The sequence below is a fragment of the Nuphar pumila genome, chromosome 2, assembly GCF_984573655.1.
Source record: "Nuphar pumila chromosome 2, dmNupPumi1.hap1.1, whole genome shotgun sequence".
Taxonomy (NCBI): domain Eukaryota; kingdom Viridiplantae; phylum Streptophyta; class Magnoliopsida; order Nymphaeales; family Nymphaeaceae; genus Nuphar; species Nuphar pumila.
Window position 1 is genome coordinate 136,983,701 of NC_143250.1, and position 20,345 is coordinate 137,004,045.

Here is a 20,345-nt window from a genome sequence, read left to right on the forward strand (position 1 = left end):
GGTCTGCCTAACCCTGAGCTTGCCTATCAAAAAAAAAAGAACTTCAATTATGTGAACCTTCTGTATTAGAAATTTGTCAACGTCATATTGAATGTCTCGCATGCTTTTTAAAAGGAAACTGACAGGAATCTTCCTTGGGGACCAGCAGCAGCAAAATAATAGAATGCAAATGAAAATATTCACCAACAAACCAACCAACTGTACAAAATGAATCAAGCCATTAGTTGCTCCCATATACTTGAAATATGATCAGTTTTTAACAAAATCATTGAGGGGATACTTTTCTACATTTCATTTTCATTTGGGTAAAAAGGAAGAATCCATATCAATCATGTGGGTCATTAATGACAACAAAGAAAGTTTGGTTCTTTTGGTTCCTCCCCCTTCTTTCCGAATGAAACAAGGAATAGAAAGTAAGAATTGTAACCAATGAAAATGTTCAATTTGAAAAAGCGGACAGCACATGTGCCCGGGTACACTAAGCCAAGAGGGATGGTTCTTTCTTACAAAATTTGTTCATCACGTTTACAAATTGTTAGGGACTTAAACGGGTCAGATCCAATTAAGATCTAGCTATTACCGATTAAGTCTGGCCTAATCGGGTCTAGCAAAATGGGATTGGGTTTTGGATTTAGAGTCGGATGGGGATTACCTAAAACCAAATCCAGATTTGACTATCTTAAAATCTGACATTTACATGGTATTCAGATTCAGATTTTAGTTAGATTTAGAATGATAGCTTTTTATTATGACAAGGAACCCTTGCCGAAGGAAGGAAAAACCTAGTGGAGCCCCACCACCACCCTGCCTTACGTGGCCCACCTTTGAATTCAGAAAGATAGATTCAGATGCAAAACTCGATAGAGTCCTAATCAGGTCTGAGTATGGTTATCGGTTATGATAGATTTGGATTCAGTCAGATGACCTGAATCTGATCTATTCACATCCATACAATGAAGGTCGGATCAGGTGATATGTCAAACGCAATTTTTTTTGTTTTGAGATCACCATTATCATGTTCTTGACCCTTGTCATCCGTATGGAAACAGTGGGGCCCACAAAAAGAACTTATATCATAATTACTCAAAGATGAAGGCCACGGACGGTCACGATTTAAAAATACAAAAAATTTATGTTTTGGCATATCACTTTGTCCGACCTCTACAAAAGGGACCATAAAATAGTCTGCCTTATTGTGGTCCGAGCTATTCTGAACGATTGGCCACTTTCCTGCATCATCTCCTACGTGACCAAAGGAATCGACAAATTCAAATCACATCTATGATACACCACTTATTGCTCTCTCTCTCTCTCTCTCTTCATGTATTACATGCGTATATATAAGAGTATAGTTTGGCAATGTTGAGCATCCAATGCCAATGGCTACTGCTGCTGTTTTGCTCAAGGCATGTCTCATGCTTTTTGTATACCACAGTACTTGGGCACTATCTTTTCAAGAGAGAGGTACATATATCATACACATGGATGTGTCAAAAATGCCCAAAGCATTCACTAGCCATGAGAATTGGTACAATTCTATCCTGGTATCAGATAGCCTTGCAGCTGCGGCTGATGCTACCATGGACACTATGCCCTTGGAACTTGTTTATGCCTACAGCAATGTCATCAATGGGTTTAGTGCGGTTCTCTCACCCTTTCAGCTTGAATTACTCAAGAAATTGCCGGGTTTCATCGCTGCATACCCGGACATGGAGGTCAGCAGGGACACAACTCACACGTTCGAGTTCCTGAATCTGAACCCGCTCACCGGCATATGGCCGGCATCAAAATTCGGCCAGGATGTGATAATTGGAGTGATAGACACTGGTGTTTGGCCAGAGAGCAAGAGCTATTCGGATGCTGGTATGACTGAAATTCCAAAGAGATGGAAGGGTACATGTCAAACTGGCATGTCCTTCAACTCTTCAATGTGCAATAAGAAGCTGATTGGAGCTCGATACTTCAACAAGGGCCTTCTAGCCAAAGACCCGAACCTCACCATTTCTATGAACTCAGCAAGAGATGTTGAGGGTCATGGCACACATACCTCATCAACTGCTGCTGGCAACTATGTGGGTGGTGCCTCTTACTTTGGGTATGCTGCAGGCACCGCAAGAGGTGTCGCCCCCCAAGCTCGGCTCGCCATGTACAAGGCATTGTGGGAAGAAGGCAGCACCTCTGCTGATATCCTTGCTGCATTTGACCAAGCAATCTCTGATGGTGTTGATGTCATTTCCATATCCTTGGGCATTGATGGAGTCCCTCTGTACAAGGACCCAGTAGCCATAGCCGGCTTCTCAGCAATGGAGAGGGGTATATTTGTTTCTTCCTCTGCTGGGAATGAAGGCCCATCACTCACCACACTGCACAATGGGACTCCTTGGTTACTAACTGTTGGAGCCGGCACCATCGATCGGAAATTCGGTGCTGTTATCACTCTTGGAAACGAGGTCACACTTGTCGGTGCGTCGCTGTATCCACAAGAAAAAACACTAACAAGGGTGCCTCTGTTTTACAGTGAGGCTACCAAATTCTGCAATTCTACTCAACTACTTAAGGGTGTTGTCCACATGATCATCTTGTGTGCATACAGTGACGATATCGAAGCCCAAATTTCAGTGGTGTCGTCTTCGAAGGTCGCCGGTGGGCTTTTCATATCAAATAACTCTGACGAACTAACAGAACCTCAATTCAATTTTCCCGGTGCAATACTGTCTCCAGCAGATTCAAAGGCCATCTTCCACTACCTAGGAAGCAGTAGGAATCCGAAGGTTAGTATCAAATTCGCTAACACGTTTACCGGCTCAAAGCCAGCACCCTTTGTTGCAGACTATGCTTCCAGGGGGCCATCACAAAGTACTCCAATGGTGTTGAAACCGGACTTGATTGCTCCGGGAACACTTGTGCTGGCATCATGGACACGGTCTTCATCTGTAGCGACAATCGGCCACCGAAGTCTGTTCACAGATTTCAATCTGATTTCTGGAACATCAATGGCCTGCCCACATGCCACAGGTGTGGCTGCTCTTTTGAAGACAGTACACCCTGATTGGAGCCCTGCTGCAATTCGTTCGGCCATGATGACCACTGCTAGCATTTTAGACAACACAAACAGTCCAATTCAAGATATAAGCAAACCAGCATCTCCTCTAGCCATGGGAGCAGGCCATATAAATCCCAACAAGGCCATGGATCCGGGTTTGGTTTACGATGCCGGCCGCGATGACTACGTGAAACTGATCTGTGGCCTGAATTACACAAAAGAGCAGATTCAGACCATAACTCGATCGTCGTCGGATTGCTTGGATGTGAACATGGACTTGAATTATCCATCTTTCATTGCTTTCTTTGTTGGCAATCAGCCTTCCAATGTGAAAACATTCAAGAGAGTAGTGACCAATGTTGGTGATGGTGGTGCTACTTACAGAGCAGAGGTAACACCAATGGAGGGGTTTACAGTGACTGTGACCCCAGAGACACTTGTGTTCAGGGAGAAGAATGACAAGGGATCTTTTACCCTTACATTGAAAATGACGAGTCCTATCGAACATGATGCTGTCAGTGGTTCACTGAGTTGGGTGCAAAGCCAAGGAAGCCATGTAGTTAGGAGCCCTATAGTGGCTACAAAATTACATGTTACACCATTATCATAAAATTGTTTGCATTGTGGATGTCATTGGGGGATTAAGGCCTGGGTTAACTTGCAGATGCAATAAGCAAGTTAAAAGAATATGTACAGTTCACTGGAGAAGAACAGAGAAATGCAGAAGCAACTCTCTCTCTCTCTCTCTCTCTCTCTCTCTCTCTCTCCTGTAACTAAGAAAATGTTTAAATAATACTATTGAATGAATCTTCAGATAAATAAGGTACTGTTTCACCGTACTATTCGCACTACTCATAACGTGTCGCGTACTAGATTGTGTCTTCCGATTATGTCATGTATAAATAAGACGAATCATCCGGTATCTTGGGCATTTGGCAAAAATGGATCTTTCTTATATAATCCTACATTTCTTTCCAAAAAGGTATATAATCGTACATAATCCCGAGCATTAGCAGTTTTGATACATGGACCAAATGATATAATTCAAGCATCCTGGATTCACGCAGACATAATACATGCAAGTTTTGATTTCATGGTTTGGACAATTGGACTTTGTCCATTGCACCATCCTGAGCAATGCTGCCTTCCTAGTTTGCCCAAAACAAAAAGAGAGAGAGAGAGAGAGTATACGAGTTAACATAACTAGACTTCCACCAACTGTGAAAACGTCATCTTTCTTATCGATTATTACCCTGCTTCAAATCAAACTCATTGAGAAACTTAAGCGATTCTGCTAAGGATAAAACCTCAAGAGTAACAGTCCTTTGGAGTTGAGATCAAAGGAGCCACTAAGTGCCATGGTTACGTGACACTAGCCAATCACATAACAGCATTGCATGGGGCCCGCAGTTGCAGAGTGCAGTTCCCACATGAAATGCTGTCATGTGATTGGCTGTGTCACATAGCCATGGCAATTAGTTGCTCTGGATCCCTGCTTGCTTCTTTGGCCCCCGAAGACAGACGCCCTTTGTCCGTCCAACCCTAGCTCAACAGAATGAATTATTGTCATCCTATATTGGTAACGAACCACGGTTGCCCTTAGCCAAGGTGGAGCCCCTCTGGGCCCAAGTCCATCACCATTTACTTGTTTATTTCTAATGAAAAGTTCTTGATATGGAGATAGGCATATTATGAAGATAAAAGGTTGTGCAGGGTTGAGACCAACCCTCCTAACTTGACCATAGAGAATGATATGTGAAAGTAGTTAGGTGGTTCTATAGGTAGAGTCCATTGCAGGTCACCGAACTGGATGGTGACACATGGACGGCTTGGATCGGTCGATATGTCAATTCACCAATTCTTGGCTATGTGGCGCTGTCAAAATTCGTCACCATTGTTATCACTGTCCATTGTAGCCTTAAAAGGGTCCCATTCTAAAGGTTCATTTATATCATCACTGAATATATGGACAGAGATGATGTCACATCACCAAACATCACTGATGTGACATTTGAATACATGCAGCATGTGGATTTGCAATAGAGTAAATCATAAATATGCATCCCAACTTATCAGCTAATTACTAGAAGCTGACAAACTTGTAGGTTATTGCAGCCCCTTTTTTCATTTATGTTTCAAATGCTAGCTTTATCCTAAAATCATTAATCAGTTGACAAGTGGCTTTGTCAAAAAAAGTAATTAAGATCCCTCGTTGATTTCTTTATCGAAAAAAATCATAAGATAATTTATTTTACCAAATAAAAGACAAAAGCATCTATATATATATATATATATATATAGGGTTAATCTACCGTTTAACCAATTAGGTTTAACATTGGATGTATTAAAAAATGATTAAAATACCTTTAAAATAATGATATTTTTTAAAATATTTTTTTTAGCATTATAAGTCTTTTGAACTTGGGAAGATCAAAAAACAATTTGAGGAAGCTTTCAAATAATTAATCTTTTATTTTCAAAAATATTATTTTTTTTAGCGTATTTTAGTTATTTTCATAAGGTTGAATTCCTCTAATGTTAAACCTATAACGAGTTTAATGGTATATATATATTAAACATGTATATGTAAATACGGGTGAACTCCTCCATGGGCAGGAGGGACCTCAAGGATTTTACCAACATGAGGCATACCAATTTGCTGGCAGTAATGGTGTGGGGGTTGGTGGGGAAAAGGGGTTTTCCTTGACCTAGCCAAACATAACAAAAGTACTTAACATTATGCAATATTCTTTTTAGACAATTTCTGAAAGAATGTTTTTGTTTTGGATATTTCAGAAAAGTTAAATATTTCATTTGAAATTTGAAGCAAAAATGATTGGTGCAGCCCAGAAGGCTCTGCCTTTTTTGTTAGAGGCAGCCTAGTTTGTCACTTAACATGAGGCGACTATGGTTTCAAACACGAGGGAAGTAAAAAGTTTTACAACCAGAGGCCTACCAATGCACAGTCGGTAACGAGGGGTTTTTCATTGACTTAGCCAAGAAATGATTGGTATAGCTAGAAACATGGAGGGAAAGTGCACTTTCCCACTTCCCAACTTCCACATGAAAATTTGTGGAAAAGCAATTCCAATATTTTTTCACTTTGTAGTTGAGATTGCGGGACTTATGGGCACTACACAGAGTCACCAAATAACTGCTTGAGATCTACAACAGAAAACAATGCAAACAACTATGCAGTTGAAAACTAGGCATTTACTGAAAATTAGTAGAGTTGCAATTGGTTGGAGTCATAATAGATCTGCCCGTGATTGCAGCAAGTGACACCAAATTGGCACACACATCGTTATCAAAAGGACACCACATTGTTTTCGGTGCCTTGTCATGATTGAGTGGATTTCTGTTTGTATGTGATGCAAAGAGACAATAACAGAATAGTGTTTGGTGCCACACGAATCACACACTCATATGGGCAAAACCATACACGTGGACAAGCCCATGGGGGTAAGGACCACCTCCTGTTCCCTGAGGGGGCGTTTGATTGTGCGGACCATGGTGTTCGCCATCCATGCAGTGCATGGGCGCATGCACCCACGCAAACATGGGCCACACAGAACACTATTAAAAAACCCTTCTCCTTGAAACAGCGGAGGATAGAACACCCTGAACACTTTTTGAAAAAAAAAGTGGCATCCACTATTCTTGTCCAGGGCTCTCCACAGACAAGACAGGACAGGACAAGACAGTATTTTCCAGGCATGTCCATGAATCAAACACCCCCTGAAGATCTGGCTTTCCTGAACAAACCCATGGAGCTAGCAGCAACATAGGGGTGTCAAATGAGTCAGGTTTGACTCGGTTCTGCCTGGTAGGGTCATGCTTTGGTGATAAAGGAGGTGCTTCTATTGGATCGGACCCAAAAGGTCTGATTAGCATATGGAGCCAGGTATAGTTTGTGAAATTTTGTACCAAACCCAGGTCCAACTCGAGTTTCGATTAGGACCTATGATATTATTTGTCAACATAAAAAACAACAACTACTCCATCCCAAAACAATTAGGGTCGGCGATATGAACCAAAAAAGAAAATCATTCTGGGTCTTCCACATGAATCCTTCTCCTTCAATCATTTCTATCCAATGCCATGTTCTCGGTGAGGTTCAAAGCATTCATATCCGTTCCTATCATCTCCATCAAAGTCTTCTTAGGCCTACCCCGACCTCTTTTAACTAATATATTTTCCCATTTTCCATCCTTCTAACTGGAGCATCATTAGGCCTTCGCCGAATATGTCCAAACCACCGTAAACGATTCTCTCTCATCTTATTTTCAATGGATGCAACGCCTACCTTCTTATGTATCTCCCCGTTTTGAATCTTATCTTTTATTGTATTTTTCACACTTCCATCTAAGCATACACATCTCAACTACACTCATTTTTTGAATATGATGTCTCTTGGCAGGCCTAATTGTCGTTCTATAAAACTTTTCCTTCAACCGCAATGGCATTCTATGATCGCACAACACTCCAGTTGCACTTTTCCATTTCATCCACCCAACCTTTATTTTGTGATTTATATCTCCATCAATCTCTCCATACTTTTGAATGATAGATCCCAAATATTTGAAACAGTCAGCCACCGGTATTTCTTGCTCACCAAGCTTCACTACACTCCCATCACTACTTCGTTGCTTACTAAACCGACATTCCATATATTCTGTCTTACTCTTACTCAACTTAAAACCTATTGCTTCTAATGTCTGTCTCCATAATTCTAACTTAGCATTAACCTCAGCTCTAGACTCATCAATCAAAACAATATCATCAGCAAACAACATACATCACGACATATTTTCTTGATTTGATCTCGTAAGCTCATCCATCACTATAGCAAATAGGAAAAGGCTTAATGCAGATCCTTGATGTAACCCAACCATTATAGGAAAATTGGTTGTCACCCCTCCACAAGTGCGGACATTGGTTACTACTCCTTCATACATATCTTTAATTATACTAATGTACTTGAGAGAAACACCTTTCTTCATCATTGTCCACCAGAGAACATCCCTAGGTACTCTATCGTATGCCTTCTCCAAATCAATAAAAACCATATGCAAATCTTTGTTCCTCTCTCTATATCACTCAATAAGTTGTCTAAGAAGATGTATAGCTTCCATAGTTGATCTTCCAGGCATAAAACCAAATTGATTCTCTGATATTATGACAATCTTCCTTAACCTATACTCAATCACCCTCTCTTAAAGTTTTATAGTATGACTCATGAGTTTTATACCATGATAGTTTATGCAATCTTGTATATCACCCTTATTCTTATATAGAGGTATCAAAGTACTCTTCCTCTACTCATTAGGCATCTTATTTGTCCGCCAAATCTTGTTAAAAAGATTTGTCAATCATTCTAAACCTTTATCACCCAAGCATTTCCAAGCCTCGATAGGTATACCATCTGGGCCAACTGCCCTTCTTGATTTTATTTTCTTCAAAACCTTTACAATTTCTTTCTTTTGAATCTTGCGCATGAAATCACGATTCATCTCATGAAAAGAAATGAAGAAGTCTCCAAGATCCTAAGCATGATTTACATTAAATAGCTTATCAAAATAAATTTTTTATCTCTCCTTAATCTCCTCATCTTTGACTAAAACCCTTTGCATTTCATCTTTGATACATCTAACCATACCCAGATCTCTCGATTTCCTATCTCTCATCTTTGCAAGTTTATAAATATCCTTCTCGCCCTCTTTGGTATCCAACTTGTCATAAACCTCCTTATATACCTTATCCCTCGCATTTTGAACTATTTTTTTAGCTTCCTTCTTTGCTATCATATACTTCTATAAATTTTCATTATCACGACTCTTACTTAGATTTCAATAACACTCTCTATTAACCTTAATAGCTAATTTGACATCCTCGTTCCACCACGATGTATCCTTACCTAGCGGTGCACCGCCTTTAGACTCACACAATACCTCCTTAGCCACCTTTCTCATGCCACCCGCTATCTTATTTCACATTGATTTTGAATCATCTTCGAGACACCAATCAGCTTCCTTAATTACCTGCTCTACAAACATTCCTTGTTTAGCTCCTTTCAGTACCCACTACTTAATTCTAGGATATATCCTATGTCTATCCCTTTTGCGGTATTTTCTAATTTTAAGATCTAAAATTAAGACTCTATATTGTGTAGCTACACTTTCTCCTAGTATAACCTTACAATTGATGCAACAACCCCTATCTCTCTTTCTAAGTAGGAAAAAATCTATCTGACTCGTATTAACCCCACTTTTAAATGTTACTAGGTGAGACTCTCTCTTCCAAAATCATGTGTTTGCTAAGATCATTTCATAGGACAAACCAAAATCTAAAATCCTTTCTCCACTTTCATTTTTTTCTCCTATAACATAGCCTCCATGGATACTCTCAAATTCATCCCTACTAATGCCTACATGTCCATTAAGGTCACCATCGATGAAAAGCTTTTCTCCATGAGATATCCCTTATACTACTTCATCTAAATCTTCCCAAAATTGACTCTTAATGAAATCATCTAAGTCTACTTGAGGTGCATAAACACTAATAATATTAATAATATCCGTACCTAATACTAATTTAATAAATAAAATCCTATCACCCTTCCTACGAACCTTAACTACATTATCTATAAACTCACGACTAATAACAATCCCTACTCCATTCCTATTCCTATTTATTCCTGTATACCAAATCTTATATCCTCAAGGTTCTATCACTTTTGCTTTCTCACCTACCCATTTGGTCTCTTGTAGACATAAAATATTCATCTTTCTCCTATACATAACATCTACTAACTCTACCAACTTACTAGTTAAAGACCCTATGTTCCAAGTGACTAACCTAATTTTATGATCTTGAACTATCTTCTTTACCTTCACCCGTCCAACAAAGTGAGGAAACCCTTGCCTATTTGACACCACACCCGGGCGCCGGTGTGACGCGTCGCTTCTGGGCAACGACCTAGCAACCCTTGCCCATTTATCACTGCCTCCGGGCCTATAGAGTACAGTGTGTCGCTCAATAGAGAACGCTCCAACGAAATTCTCATACTGGTTCATATTCATAGGGTGTGACTAAGTTTTTATGCTGTCTGTCACTGGCCTACTGCAACCCTCCTCCTTTATCCGGGCTTGGGACCGGCAGTGTATAACTAAACAATTATACACAGGCGGAGTTTGTCAACATAAAAAAGATAAAAAAAAATATTATTTTACTGGAATGGACTAGGTCTGGTTCATGTACAATCATTATAGGATCCCTGTATGGTTTTTCTTGTGGTGGACCTGGACCCAGTACCAGCACTTCAAATTCAGACTGGGGTTTGGATCCACTTGGGTCTGAACCAGATCCAACCCGTTGACACTCCTAGCAGCATGGCTAGAAAGTAGAAACTGTGGTGATAAAAAATCGATGGCTTTGGGGTCATAAAAGCACTTTTTTTTTGTCAAAAAACACATGATTCAAAAGCCAATTCTCACTATTTTAGACATGTTGAGGCCATCTATGAGGTCTGATTGGATCAAAACAACCAGCACCATGAAAATCCTGAATTGTTTGCAATTACAAGTGTTTGTAACAAACATTTTTCCAAAATACAGTGTCACAAAGTTGAATACGTTTTGAATAGGTAAGACTCTTTAAGTACGTTAGAATACTACTTAAGGGTGCTTTTGAATCGCAGACAGCGCGTCTTGTCTTGTACTGTCCGTGAACGTTCCAGGATGTGCTGTCCATGCACCATTAAAAAAACTTTTTTTAATTTTTTTTTTATTGTCAGTCTGTCATTGTACCATGGGATGGGGGCACAGAACAACAGAAGATGCTGTTTTAGCTTCTGCGGGATGCACTAAATCAGTGTCCATGCATCCTGCGTTTGCGTGGACACACAGATGCAGTAGGGTCCGCACTCAGTGAATCCTAGGGACGGCGATTCAAACACCCCTGAAGATATTGACTGAAAGCAATAAGACTAGGACAAAAGAAACAATCAGGTTAATTAAGATGGCCTTTCCCCTAATGAGATGAAGAGACCAACGCATGGTAACGGACTAACAGTGGAACACTTGAAACCCAATTATGTACTTGTGGACACTGGATAAGGCAAGGTAGGCTCCACTGGAGCCCAATAGGGCTTGGTTAAGGCACAACTTGTCACTAGACTGGGTGTTGACAGAAAGAAAAGAAGTAACAACAGATTTACGTGGTTCGGCTAATAGCCTACATCCACGAGAGAACCAACACACAAGCTTATTATTCCATTCATCATAAACAGCTTATATAAAGCCAGGGGAAAACATACGATAAGGCCAAAATATCAAGGCAGGTAACCACTTGCCATTAATAGTGGACCAATTCCAAGATCTAAGGGATAACGAACGACCTTAAAAGGTAAGATAGATTGTGAGATAGAAACAGTAACTGAAAGATATGAGAGGATATAATCTTCGATATTATCTTCTCAACACAGCAATCTTCGATATTATCTTCTCAACACTCCCCCTCAAGTGGGGTGTGAATATTGAAGCAACCCCACTTGTTGAGTGTATTTTGTAATTGTAATCGACTCATTCCTTTGGTAAGAGCATCAGCCAACTGATCAATGCTTCTTGTATAAGGCAAGATGATTTCTCCTTTTTAAACTTTTTCTCTGATATAATGACAGTCGATTTCTATATGTTTAGTCCTCTCGTGAAAAACAAAATTTGAGGCTATATGAATGGCAGATTTGTTGTCACAATTCATTTTCATAGGACTAGTTATAACTATTCCTATCTCATTGAGAATAGACTTCGTCCAGATCATTTCACAAGTGGTGGCAGCCATTGCCCTGTACTCTGCTTCAGCACTAGACCTTGAAACAGTGTTTTGCTTCTTACTTTTCCATGAGACTAAATTGCCTCCAACAAATATGCAGAAGCCTGTAGTTGATTTTCTGTCTTCACTTCCAGCCCAATCTGCATCTGAATATCCTTCAACCATATTGTGCCCATTTCTTGTGTAAACCAGTCCTTGTCCTGGACTTTTCTTTATATACCTCAAGATGCGTTCAGCAACTTTTACATGGCAAGGTCTTGGAGAGTGCATGTATTGACTTATAGAGATGACTGCATAAAAGATGTCTGGTCTAGTAACAGTGAGATATATGAGTCGACCAACTAATCTCTGATATTGTTCAATATCTCTTTGTGGAATAACTTATTCATTAAGATCAAATTTGGTATAGGCTTCTATGGGAGTGTCAGCAGGTTTGACTCCAAGTTTGCCTGAATCCTTAAGGAGGTCAAGGGCATATTTTCTTTGGCTTAGGAAAATTCCCTTTTTTGAATGAGCAACTTCTATTCCCAAGAAGTATCAAAGTTGACCAAGATCTTTGATATCAAATCTTTTATGTAGATGATTTTTGACTTTTGATATTTCAAAAATATCATCTCCTGTGATAATTATGTCATCTACATAGATTAATACAATGGTAGTTTTGCCACAGGAATGTAATACAAACAGTGAATTATCAGCAATGCATCTTTGAAAGCCTCTCTCTTCTAGCACTTGACTTAGTTTCAAGTACCATGCTCTGGGTGATTGTTTTAAACCATAGAGAGATTTTCTAAGCCTGCAAACCAAGTCAGGGTTACCTTCTTGGGGATGACCAGGCGGTAAATGCATGTAGACTTCTTCTTTAAGGTCTCCTTGGAGAAATGCATTTTTTACATCCAGTTGAAATAACTCCCAATTAAAATTGCTGGCTAGAGAGAGAAGGATTCTTACAGTGTTCATTTTTGCGACAGGTGCGAAGGTCTCTTCGTAATCTATTCCATAGGTCTGAGTAAATCCCTTAGCAACAAGGCGTGCTTTGAAATGTTCAATTGTCCCATCACTTTTGTATTTTATTTTGTAGATCCAGCGACATCCCACAGCCTTTTTTCCTTTTGGAAGTTGGCAAATTTCCCAAGTTTTGTTTTTGTGTAGCGCATCAAGTTCTTCTCCCATGGCTTGAACCCAAGTAGCTTGATCCTTGGCCTCGTAATAATTTGTAGGTTCTCTGTGTTTGTCGATGGCATTGAGGCACGTCAGAAATGCTTTTGATAGATGATCATATCCGATGTGCTTTTCTATAGGATGATTAGTAGAACTGAATGTAACAAAGTGCTTAAGATGGCTAGGAGGTCTAGTCACTCTTTCAGAGCGTCTTATAGGAATAGCATCATGATGGGATGAACTTCTATCTTCTTCATTTTGATGTGAAGAATCCTCAGCAATGCTTTCTGCATTATGATTTTGACATTGCTTAGATAGAACCAAGTCTTTTGTCCAGTCCACGCTGGGAAGGACAGTTTGATTCTCCCCCTGAAAGTCATCATTGAGTATCTCAGTAGTATTAGAAAAATAAGGAACATTCTCATTAAACATAATATCACGAGAGATATAAAGACGTTTGTTCTGAACATCATAGCACTTGTATCCTTTCTTTGAACTGGAATATCCAAGAAATAGACATTTAATGGCACGTGGACTGAGCTTATCACTCCTAACTGAAATAAACACGGTGCACCCAAATGTCCGCAAGTGAGATAACTCAATTTTACGACCTTTTAAAATTTCCAACGGAGACTTATTTTTCAGACCTTTGCTAGGAAGTCTATTTATAAGATAACATGCGGTGAGAACAGCATCACTCCAAAATTTCTTAGGCACATTCATCTGAAACAAAAGAGCTCTGGTCATCTCCAAAAGATGTCTGTTTTTTCGTTCCGCCACACCATTTTGTTGAGGTGTGCCGACACAAGTGAATTGATGATCTAGACCAGTTCTTTTTTCAAAATCTTCGAAGATTTTATTTTTGAATTCTGATCCATTGTCGGTTCTAATAGCCTTTATTTTTTAATCATATTGAGTTTCTATAAATGCATAAAATTCTGTAAAGACTTTAGGAACTTCATCTTTAGACTTAAGAAGATATAACCAATAATATTTTGAGTAATCATCTATAAAGGAAACATAATATCTATAATCTGAATATGCCTCCACAGGAGCAGGTCTCCACACATCAGAATGAATTAACTCAAACATCTGAGTTGATGCACTCTCAGTTTGAGAAAAAGAACAACGAGCTAATTTAGCAAATTTGCAAGTATCACAACTGCTACAATCAAATTGAGTATCTGGAAATAAAGTTCTAAGAGCATAGTTTGAGGGATGTCCTAATCTGCAGTGCCATGATTTACTGAGATCCTTTCTTTTTGCCATTGATGCATAACTGTTGAGATTAATTTTGTAGAGTCCCCCTGACTTTTGTCCTTCACCAATCGTCTTTCCCGTCTTTCGGTCCTGAAAAATGACATTAGTTGGGGAAAAAATAACATTGCAGTCAATGCTTTCTGTGAGTTGTCCCACAGATAAAAGATTAGAGGCAAGGCCAGGTATATATAAAGCCTTTGAGATATGTTGCTTAAAAGAAAAATCTCCAATACCATGGACATGAATAAGATTTCCATCAGCAATAGTAACTGGCCCTTTGTTATGAACTTGACTTAGATTATTTAATAAGTCACGGGACTGCGTCATATGATCTGACGCCCCACTGTCGACAATCCAAATGGAATCAGATGAAGGAAAATAATTACCTGAATCAATGGAATTAGACACTGTGTGAGCACTAGGGACAAAAGAAAATCCAGCTTTGCTATAAGAGTTGAAAAGTTCAGTCAGTTTTTCCATAGTAATTGGAGTGCCTGTAGGACCATTCTGATCATGTTGGTGGACGACATTGGCTGAATCACTGGTGGCATTTGCCAAATCCTTGTTCTTGAAATTTTCAGTTTTATTTATATTCGGCTTTCCATGAAGAGTCCAACATCTTTCCCGAATGTGTCCTTCTTTCCGGCAATAGGTGCAATAAGGCCTCTTCCCTTTTGATCTTCCCATGACAACATTAGTACCTCTATTAGAGTTAATTTAAAGAGCCACACGATCTGGATTTTCAGTGATCGTGTCCGTCTGATTCATCACTTTTCTCCTGGCTTCCTCTCTCAGTATTGTAGAACAAACAACATTGAGAGAGGGAAGATCTTGAGTCATAAGAATTTGGCTTCGAAGGTTTTCAAAACCAGTCCCTAGGCCTGCAAGAAACTGAAAAATCTTTTTCTGTTCTCAAAGTTTTTGCAGAGTAATAGGGTCAGCAACAATCGGTTTGTATGAATCGAGTTCATCCCACATCCCTCGAATTTTACCAAGATATTCGCTCACGGTTTGATTCTGTTTTTTGAGATTGCCGATATCTTGGGATAATTGAAACATTCGAGCAATGTTGTATTGTTGTCCGTAGAGTTCTTTGGCTGTTCTCCAGATTTCTTCAGCAGTATTTAGAAACAAGAAACATTCAGCAATTTTCGGTTCCATGGAGGTTAACAGCCATGACATAACAAGATCGTTTCCAGACTGCCATTCATCAAATTTGGCGTCTGAACAATCAGGACGGGGCAATTTTCCAGTAATAAATCCAGTTTTGCCTTTGCCACTTAGAAATAAGCTGGCAGATTTCAACCATGACAAGTAGTTCTGGCCATTTAACAGAATTGAAGTAATTTTTTGGTTTGGACTTGCCTGTTCATGGATGAGAATACGCTGCTGATCATTGTTGCAGGTCTGTGAGGATGAATCACCGCTGGTGGAGCTGTTGCTCGTCATGGAGGATGAGAAACACGAACAACGCCAACAGAGAAGGTGCGGTAGAGCTTAATGCTCTGATACCATATTGACAGAAAGAAAAGAAGTAACAACAGATTTACGTGGTTCGGCTAATAGCCTACATCCACGAGAGAACCAGCACACAAGCTTATTATTCCATTCATCATAAACAGCTTATATAAAGCCAGGGGAAAACATACGATAAGGCCAAAATATCAAGGCAGGTAACCCCTTGCCATTAATAGTGGACCAATTCCAAGATCTAAGGGATAACGAATGACCTTAAAAGGTAAGATAGATTGTGAGATAGAAATATGAGAGGATATAATCTTCGATATTATCTTCTCAACACAGCAATCTTCGATATTATCTTCTCAACACTGGGTCGACCCTTTTGAGAATTAGGCTGAACTTTTGTCCTTGGGCCCCACCAAAAACTGATTTTGTCTTGACAGGCTTGGCCTAGTTAGCTAAAGTTGGGTCAGACCCTATATTATGGCTGGACTTGTGACACAAAAGTGACCCGCATAGGCCAATTATTAACGATTATGAAACCTTTTTTGGATTCTTATCATGTGTTTCATTCATGGGATTTCACTTTCGCACGACATTTTGCAACCATGACAAAGAAAAAGCGCTTGAAACTCGGTTACATGACCTTGGAATCTTTCTTTTTTCCTTTGTTAGGGGACCATTTGATTATTCTTGAAGAAAGTTGTCAAAAAAGTTGTTGAAAAAAAAAGCTGGAGTATTTTGTAGCAGATTGTTGTTAGAGTGACGTTTGTGTGTTTTCCGTTCAACTTGAAAATCTCTTCACGTTAGCAAACGTGGTACACAATAATAGCATGTTTATTGTGGTTAACTTGTGGTGATACGCTCTTGGTTTACACATCCAATCTCCAAGAGCAAAATAGAACCTTTGAATTATAGTTGGCATGATTTATTTATTATTTTATTGTGTTCAAGTTGGCTCAAAACTAATATTTTATGAAAAATGATGGTACTGTGCAGCAAAAATGATGTGTTTCTCGAAAAACTTTATTGAAGATTTTCTTTAAGTTGCATTGATTTTTCACTACTTTTTTTTTTTGGATGAATATGCTAGGGGAGAGGGTCCCTTTCCCTTTTATTTTTTTAAAAGGCAAGCTGAGGTTGGCATACTCCCTACCAGTCATGCAACGATACCATTGGGATTTGAACTTGCAACGTCCCAACAGAAATTTGGCATGGATGGTGCCAAACCACTGACTTCTCCCATTTCTCCATCTAAATGACCATGTATCTTGGATGGAGATCTGTTACCGGATCCAACAAAGTATCGTCAGCTTGTGTGTTTACTGCAGTATGTTACTCACCAGACCTGAATTGGCCTTCATTGTCAACAAAGTGTGCCAATATATGCACTGTCAGATCACCATTCACTGAGAGGCTGCTAAATGGATCCTTCATTATCTCAAAGGCAGTTTGGATCTTGGTCTTCACATATCCAAATCAAAGGATCTGTGACTCAGATTGGGCCGGGGTGTGCTAATGATCATAAATCTATTAGGGGTTATACAATATTTATTGGATCCAACTTGGTTTCGTGAAGTGCTCATAAACAACATATTGTGTCCCATGCAAGCACTGAAGCAGAATACCGAGCACTTGCCAATGCAGCTACTGAGACTACCTGGCTTCAAAATCTTTTAACTGAACTTGGGATTCATTCTACTCATCCACCAATACTATGGTGTGACAATACTGGAGCGACAATATTGGAGCCACTTATATGACAGTGAATCCAATTGTTCACAAGGGAAGTAAAATATTAAGATTAGGGGTAGCAATCGGGTTGGGTTGGCGGGTTGGTGGGTCAGCATACCTCAACACGAACCCGACCCGTTTATTAAACGGGTCATCTGTGGCAAACACAAACCCGACCCATTTATTAAACGGGTAACCCAACACGACCCGGTTAACCCGTTTAATAAACGGGTCGGGTCAACATGACCCATTTACAGGACACGGGGACCCGTTTATTAAACGGGTCAACCCGATAACATAGACAAGATAAGCGACCCGAGTAACCCAAATAACCTGTCTAATAATACCAGAGTAATATGTTTGTAATACTTGGAAATTTGAGACTTTGGAAATTTGAGAGTTCAACAATACATGGTATATTAAGTACGGGCCAGTATGATACTTTTTAATACCACGTATAGTTGTTGAACAGTTCAGACTGATGAGTTAAACTAAAGTCTAAAACTACCACTTGATGAAGCAGAATAAAAAGAGATGATAGAGTGCATCAGGGTTCAGCTCTTCAAGCTGCATCTTTCTGAACAATTCAAATGCTTTCTCTGACTGGCCATGTTCTGCAAATCCAGCAATCATGGAAGTCCAGGAAACAACATCTCTTTCAACCATTCGTTCAAACAATTGGAAAGCTTCATTGAGGCTTCCACGTTTAGAGTACATTATGAAAATTGAACTAGCTACAGAAACATCAAGAGTTAATCTAGCCTTAACAGAAACAAAATGTATTTGTTTTCCCAGTTCTTCACAGTCTATGACACTTAGAACACTTAAAGTTGCATATTTTTTTGGTTTCATTCCTTCTCAAGATATTTGCTGGAACAACTCAATACATCTTCCTGTATTCTGATTTTGAGCATAACCAGCAACCATGGTTGACCATGTGGAGACAGCAATCTTGTGACCACTATCCCTTTCTTCATGAAACACTCTCTCAGACAACTCAATATTTTGGCATATCATATATGCATTGATGAGGGCTTCAGAAACCACAGCACCTGAAAGAAACCCTCCCTTCAAAATCCAACAGTGGAACGGCAAGACTTGTTCTAGTTTGGCCATTTTAGCATAGGCACTAAGTATACTTGTGACAATGTATACGTTTGCATCAACTCCAGAAGTTCTCATGCTTCGGAAGAACTCAAAAGCAGAAACAACATCCTCCTGCCTAACAATGAAGACATCATCTTCCAGATTGCATTTGATTACCCAACCATGAATTCCCTGACCCAAGTCCAATTCTTCCAATCCAGCACAAGCTGTTAAGGCACTTGAAAACGTAAAGGAATTTGGCAACTAATCAGTAATTGTGCATAAATATAATGGCTCAAAAATCATTAAAAATTGCAAAACAACATTAGCTGAAAACACAACTAATCAGCAACAGAGGTTAAAAAACCTAAGGCACCAATAAACAACAAACTTATTCCAGATGCATGGAGGCAAAAAATGCAATTGATCAAAATGATTTGTACTTACACTATTGAAAAGAAAAAAAAACACTCACTATTAGTCAGAACTATATCTTTTAATTGTGTGTTCATCATATACAATAACTCGATACATGCACAAAAATGCATTTTAAATAGCAAAAAGTTTGATAACTGAGAATTAGAAAAAAGAAAAAACACACACCTCATTAACTGCAAGTGTTTGTCCAATACTCTTCACTTTCTTCAGCTTCCTCAAGCCTAACCAAAATGCAGTCTCCAAACCAATTAACGAAACAAATAAAAATAAGAAAACAGAAAAGACTAAGGGAATATTCTCTCAAAAAGCTCAGTAAATCTCCCAGCATTGCATATTCTCTCAACATTAGCTCACCGCCAGAAGCATATTCCATTACTATGGCTCACTGATTTGGTGCAAGGCTAAGCAACACCTGGAACAGTCAAGTTGGTATAAGAATACCAAGCTACCAACGGAGGGATAAAATACAGTACTAAAAATCAATCATCCATGTGAATTAATTGATGCCACTGGTCCAAGCAAGGCACATCTTTACTCAACAAAAACACAATGTCTTAGAAGTTACAACCATACTACAAACATATCCACCAAGTTGTCTTACAGTCATCAAGATAAACATAAATAATTTAACTTCCACATCACAATAACAATTAAACATTAATTATCAGATACATTGTGTCAACAATCAACATTAAGATCAATTTATCAATTGTTTCAATCCTCCAAAGATCATGACCCTACACAAAAAAATTAAAAGAGTAAGTTAAACTATTAAGATACAACATATGAAGCAAAAAAAAAAACATAAGTATCAAGATTTTTACAAGTACCTTACAAAATATTGGTTTTTAATTTGAGCATTCAACAAATTCTACAACTTCACTCGCGGTCACAGTTGGGTTCAAATCAATAATATCCTCTGTCAGCTCCTCCAATAATACTAAATTTTCTGTTATACCATAAAATAGTTAGTAACATATCATAAAATAGTTAGTAACATAGAACTCACTAATCAAACTCCACAAATTATTTGATACTTTGTATAAGGAAAAAAACATAAGATTATGGATTACCATTAGCATAACGCTTCAACTGTATCAGGGTTCAAAGAGCTTCTATATTGATCAAGTACTCTACCACCAATGCTAAAAGCAGATTCTGAAGCAACTGTGGAGATAGAAATACTCAATACATCACACGCCATGAAAGCAAGATTTGGATATCAAAATTTATTTGTTCTCCAATAATCAAGAACATTCAATTGTGAATTCCAATCAATTCGAGGCTCTTCTAGATATAATTCTAATTGTGACTTTTGTGCTTTATTCGC

At 38.9% G+C, this 20,345-nt stretch overlaps 2 protein-coding genes across 2 annotated transcripts; one reads left to right on the plus strand and one right to left on the minus strand.

Annotated features, from left to right (window-relative positions):
• The first annotated feature begins 1,496 nt into the window (after nt 1–1,496).
• Nucleotides 1,497–3,653, plus strand: LOC149847260 (subtilisin-like protease SBT3). The gene has a single exon (XM_089993803.1). The coding sequence runs from the start codon at nt 1,497–1,499 to the stop codon at nt 3,651–3,653; it is 2,157 nt and encodes a 718-aa protein (XP_089849929.1).
• Nucleotides 3,654–17,995: 14,342 nt separating this feature from the next.
• LOC149847261 (putative pentatricopeptide repeat-containing protein At3g13770, mitochondrial) lies at nt 17,996–19,388 on the minus strand. Its single transcript, XM_089993815.1, has 5 exons — nt 19,370–19,388; nt 19,181–19,236; nt 18,647–18,841; nt 18,379–18,559; nt 17,996–18,225 (listed from the first exon to the last, which is right to left on the minus strand). The coding sequence occupies exons 1-5, from the start codon at nt 19,386–19,388 to the stop codon at nt 17,996–17,998; spliced, it is 681 nt and encodes a 226-aa protein (XP_089849941.1).
• Nucleotides 19,389–20,345: the final 957 nt, after the last annotated feature.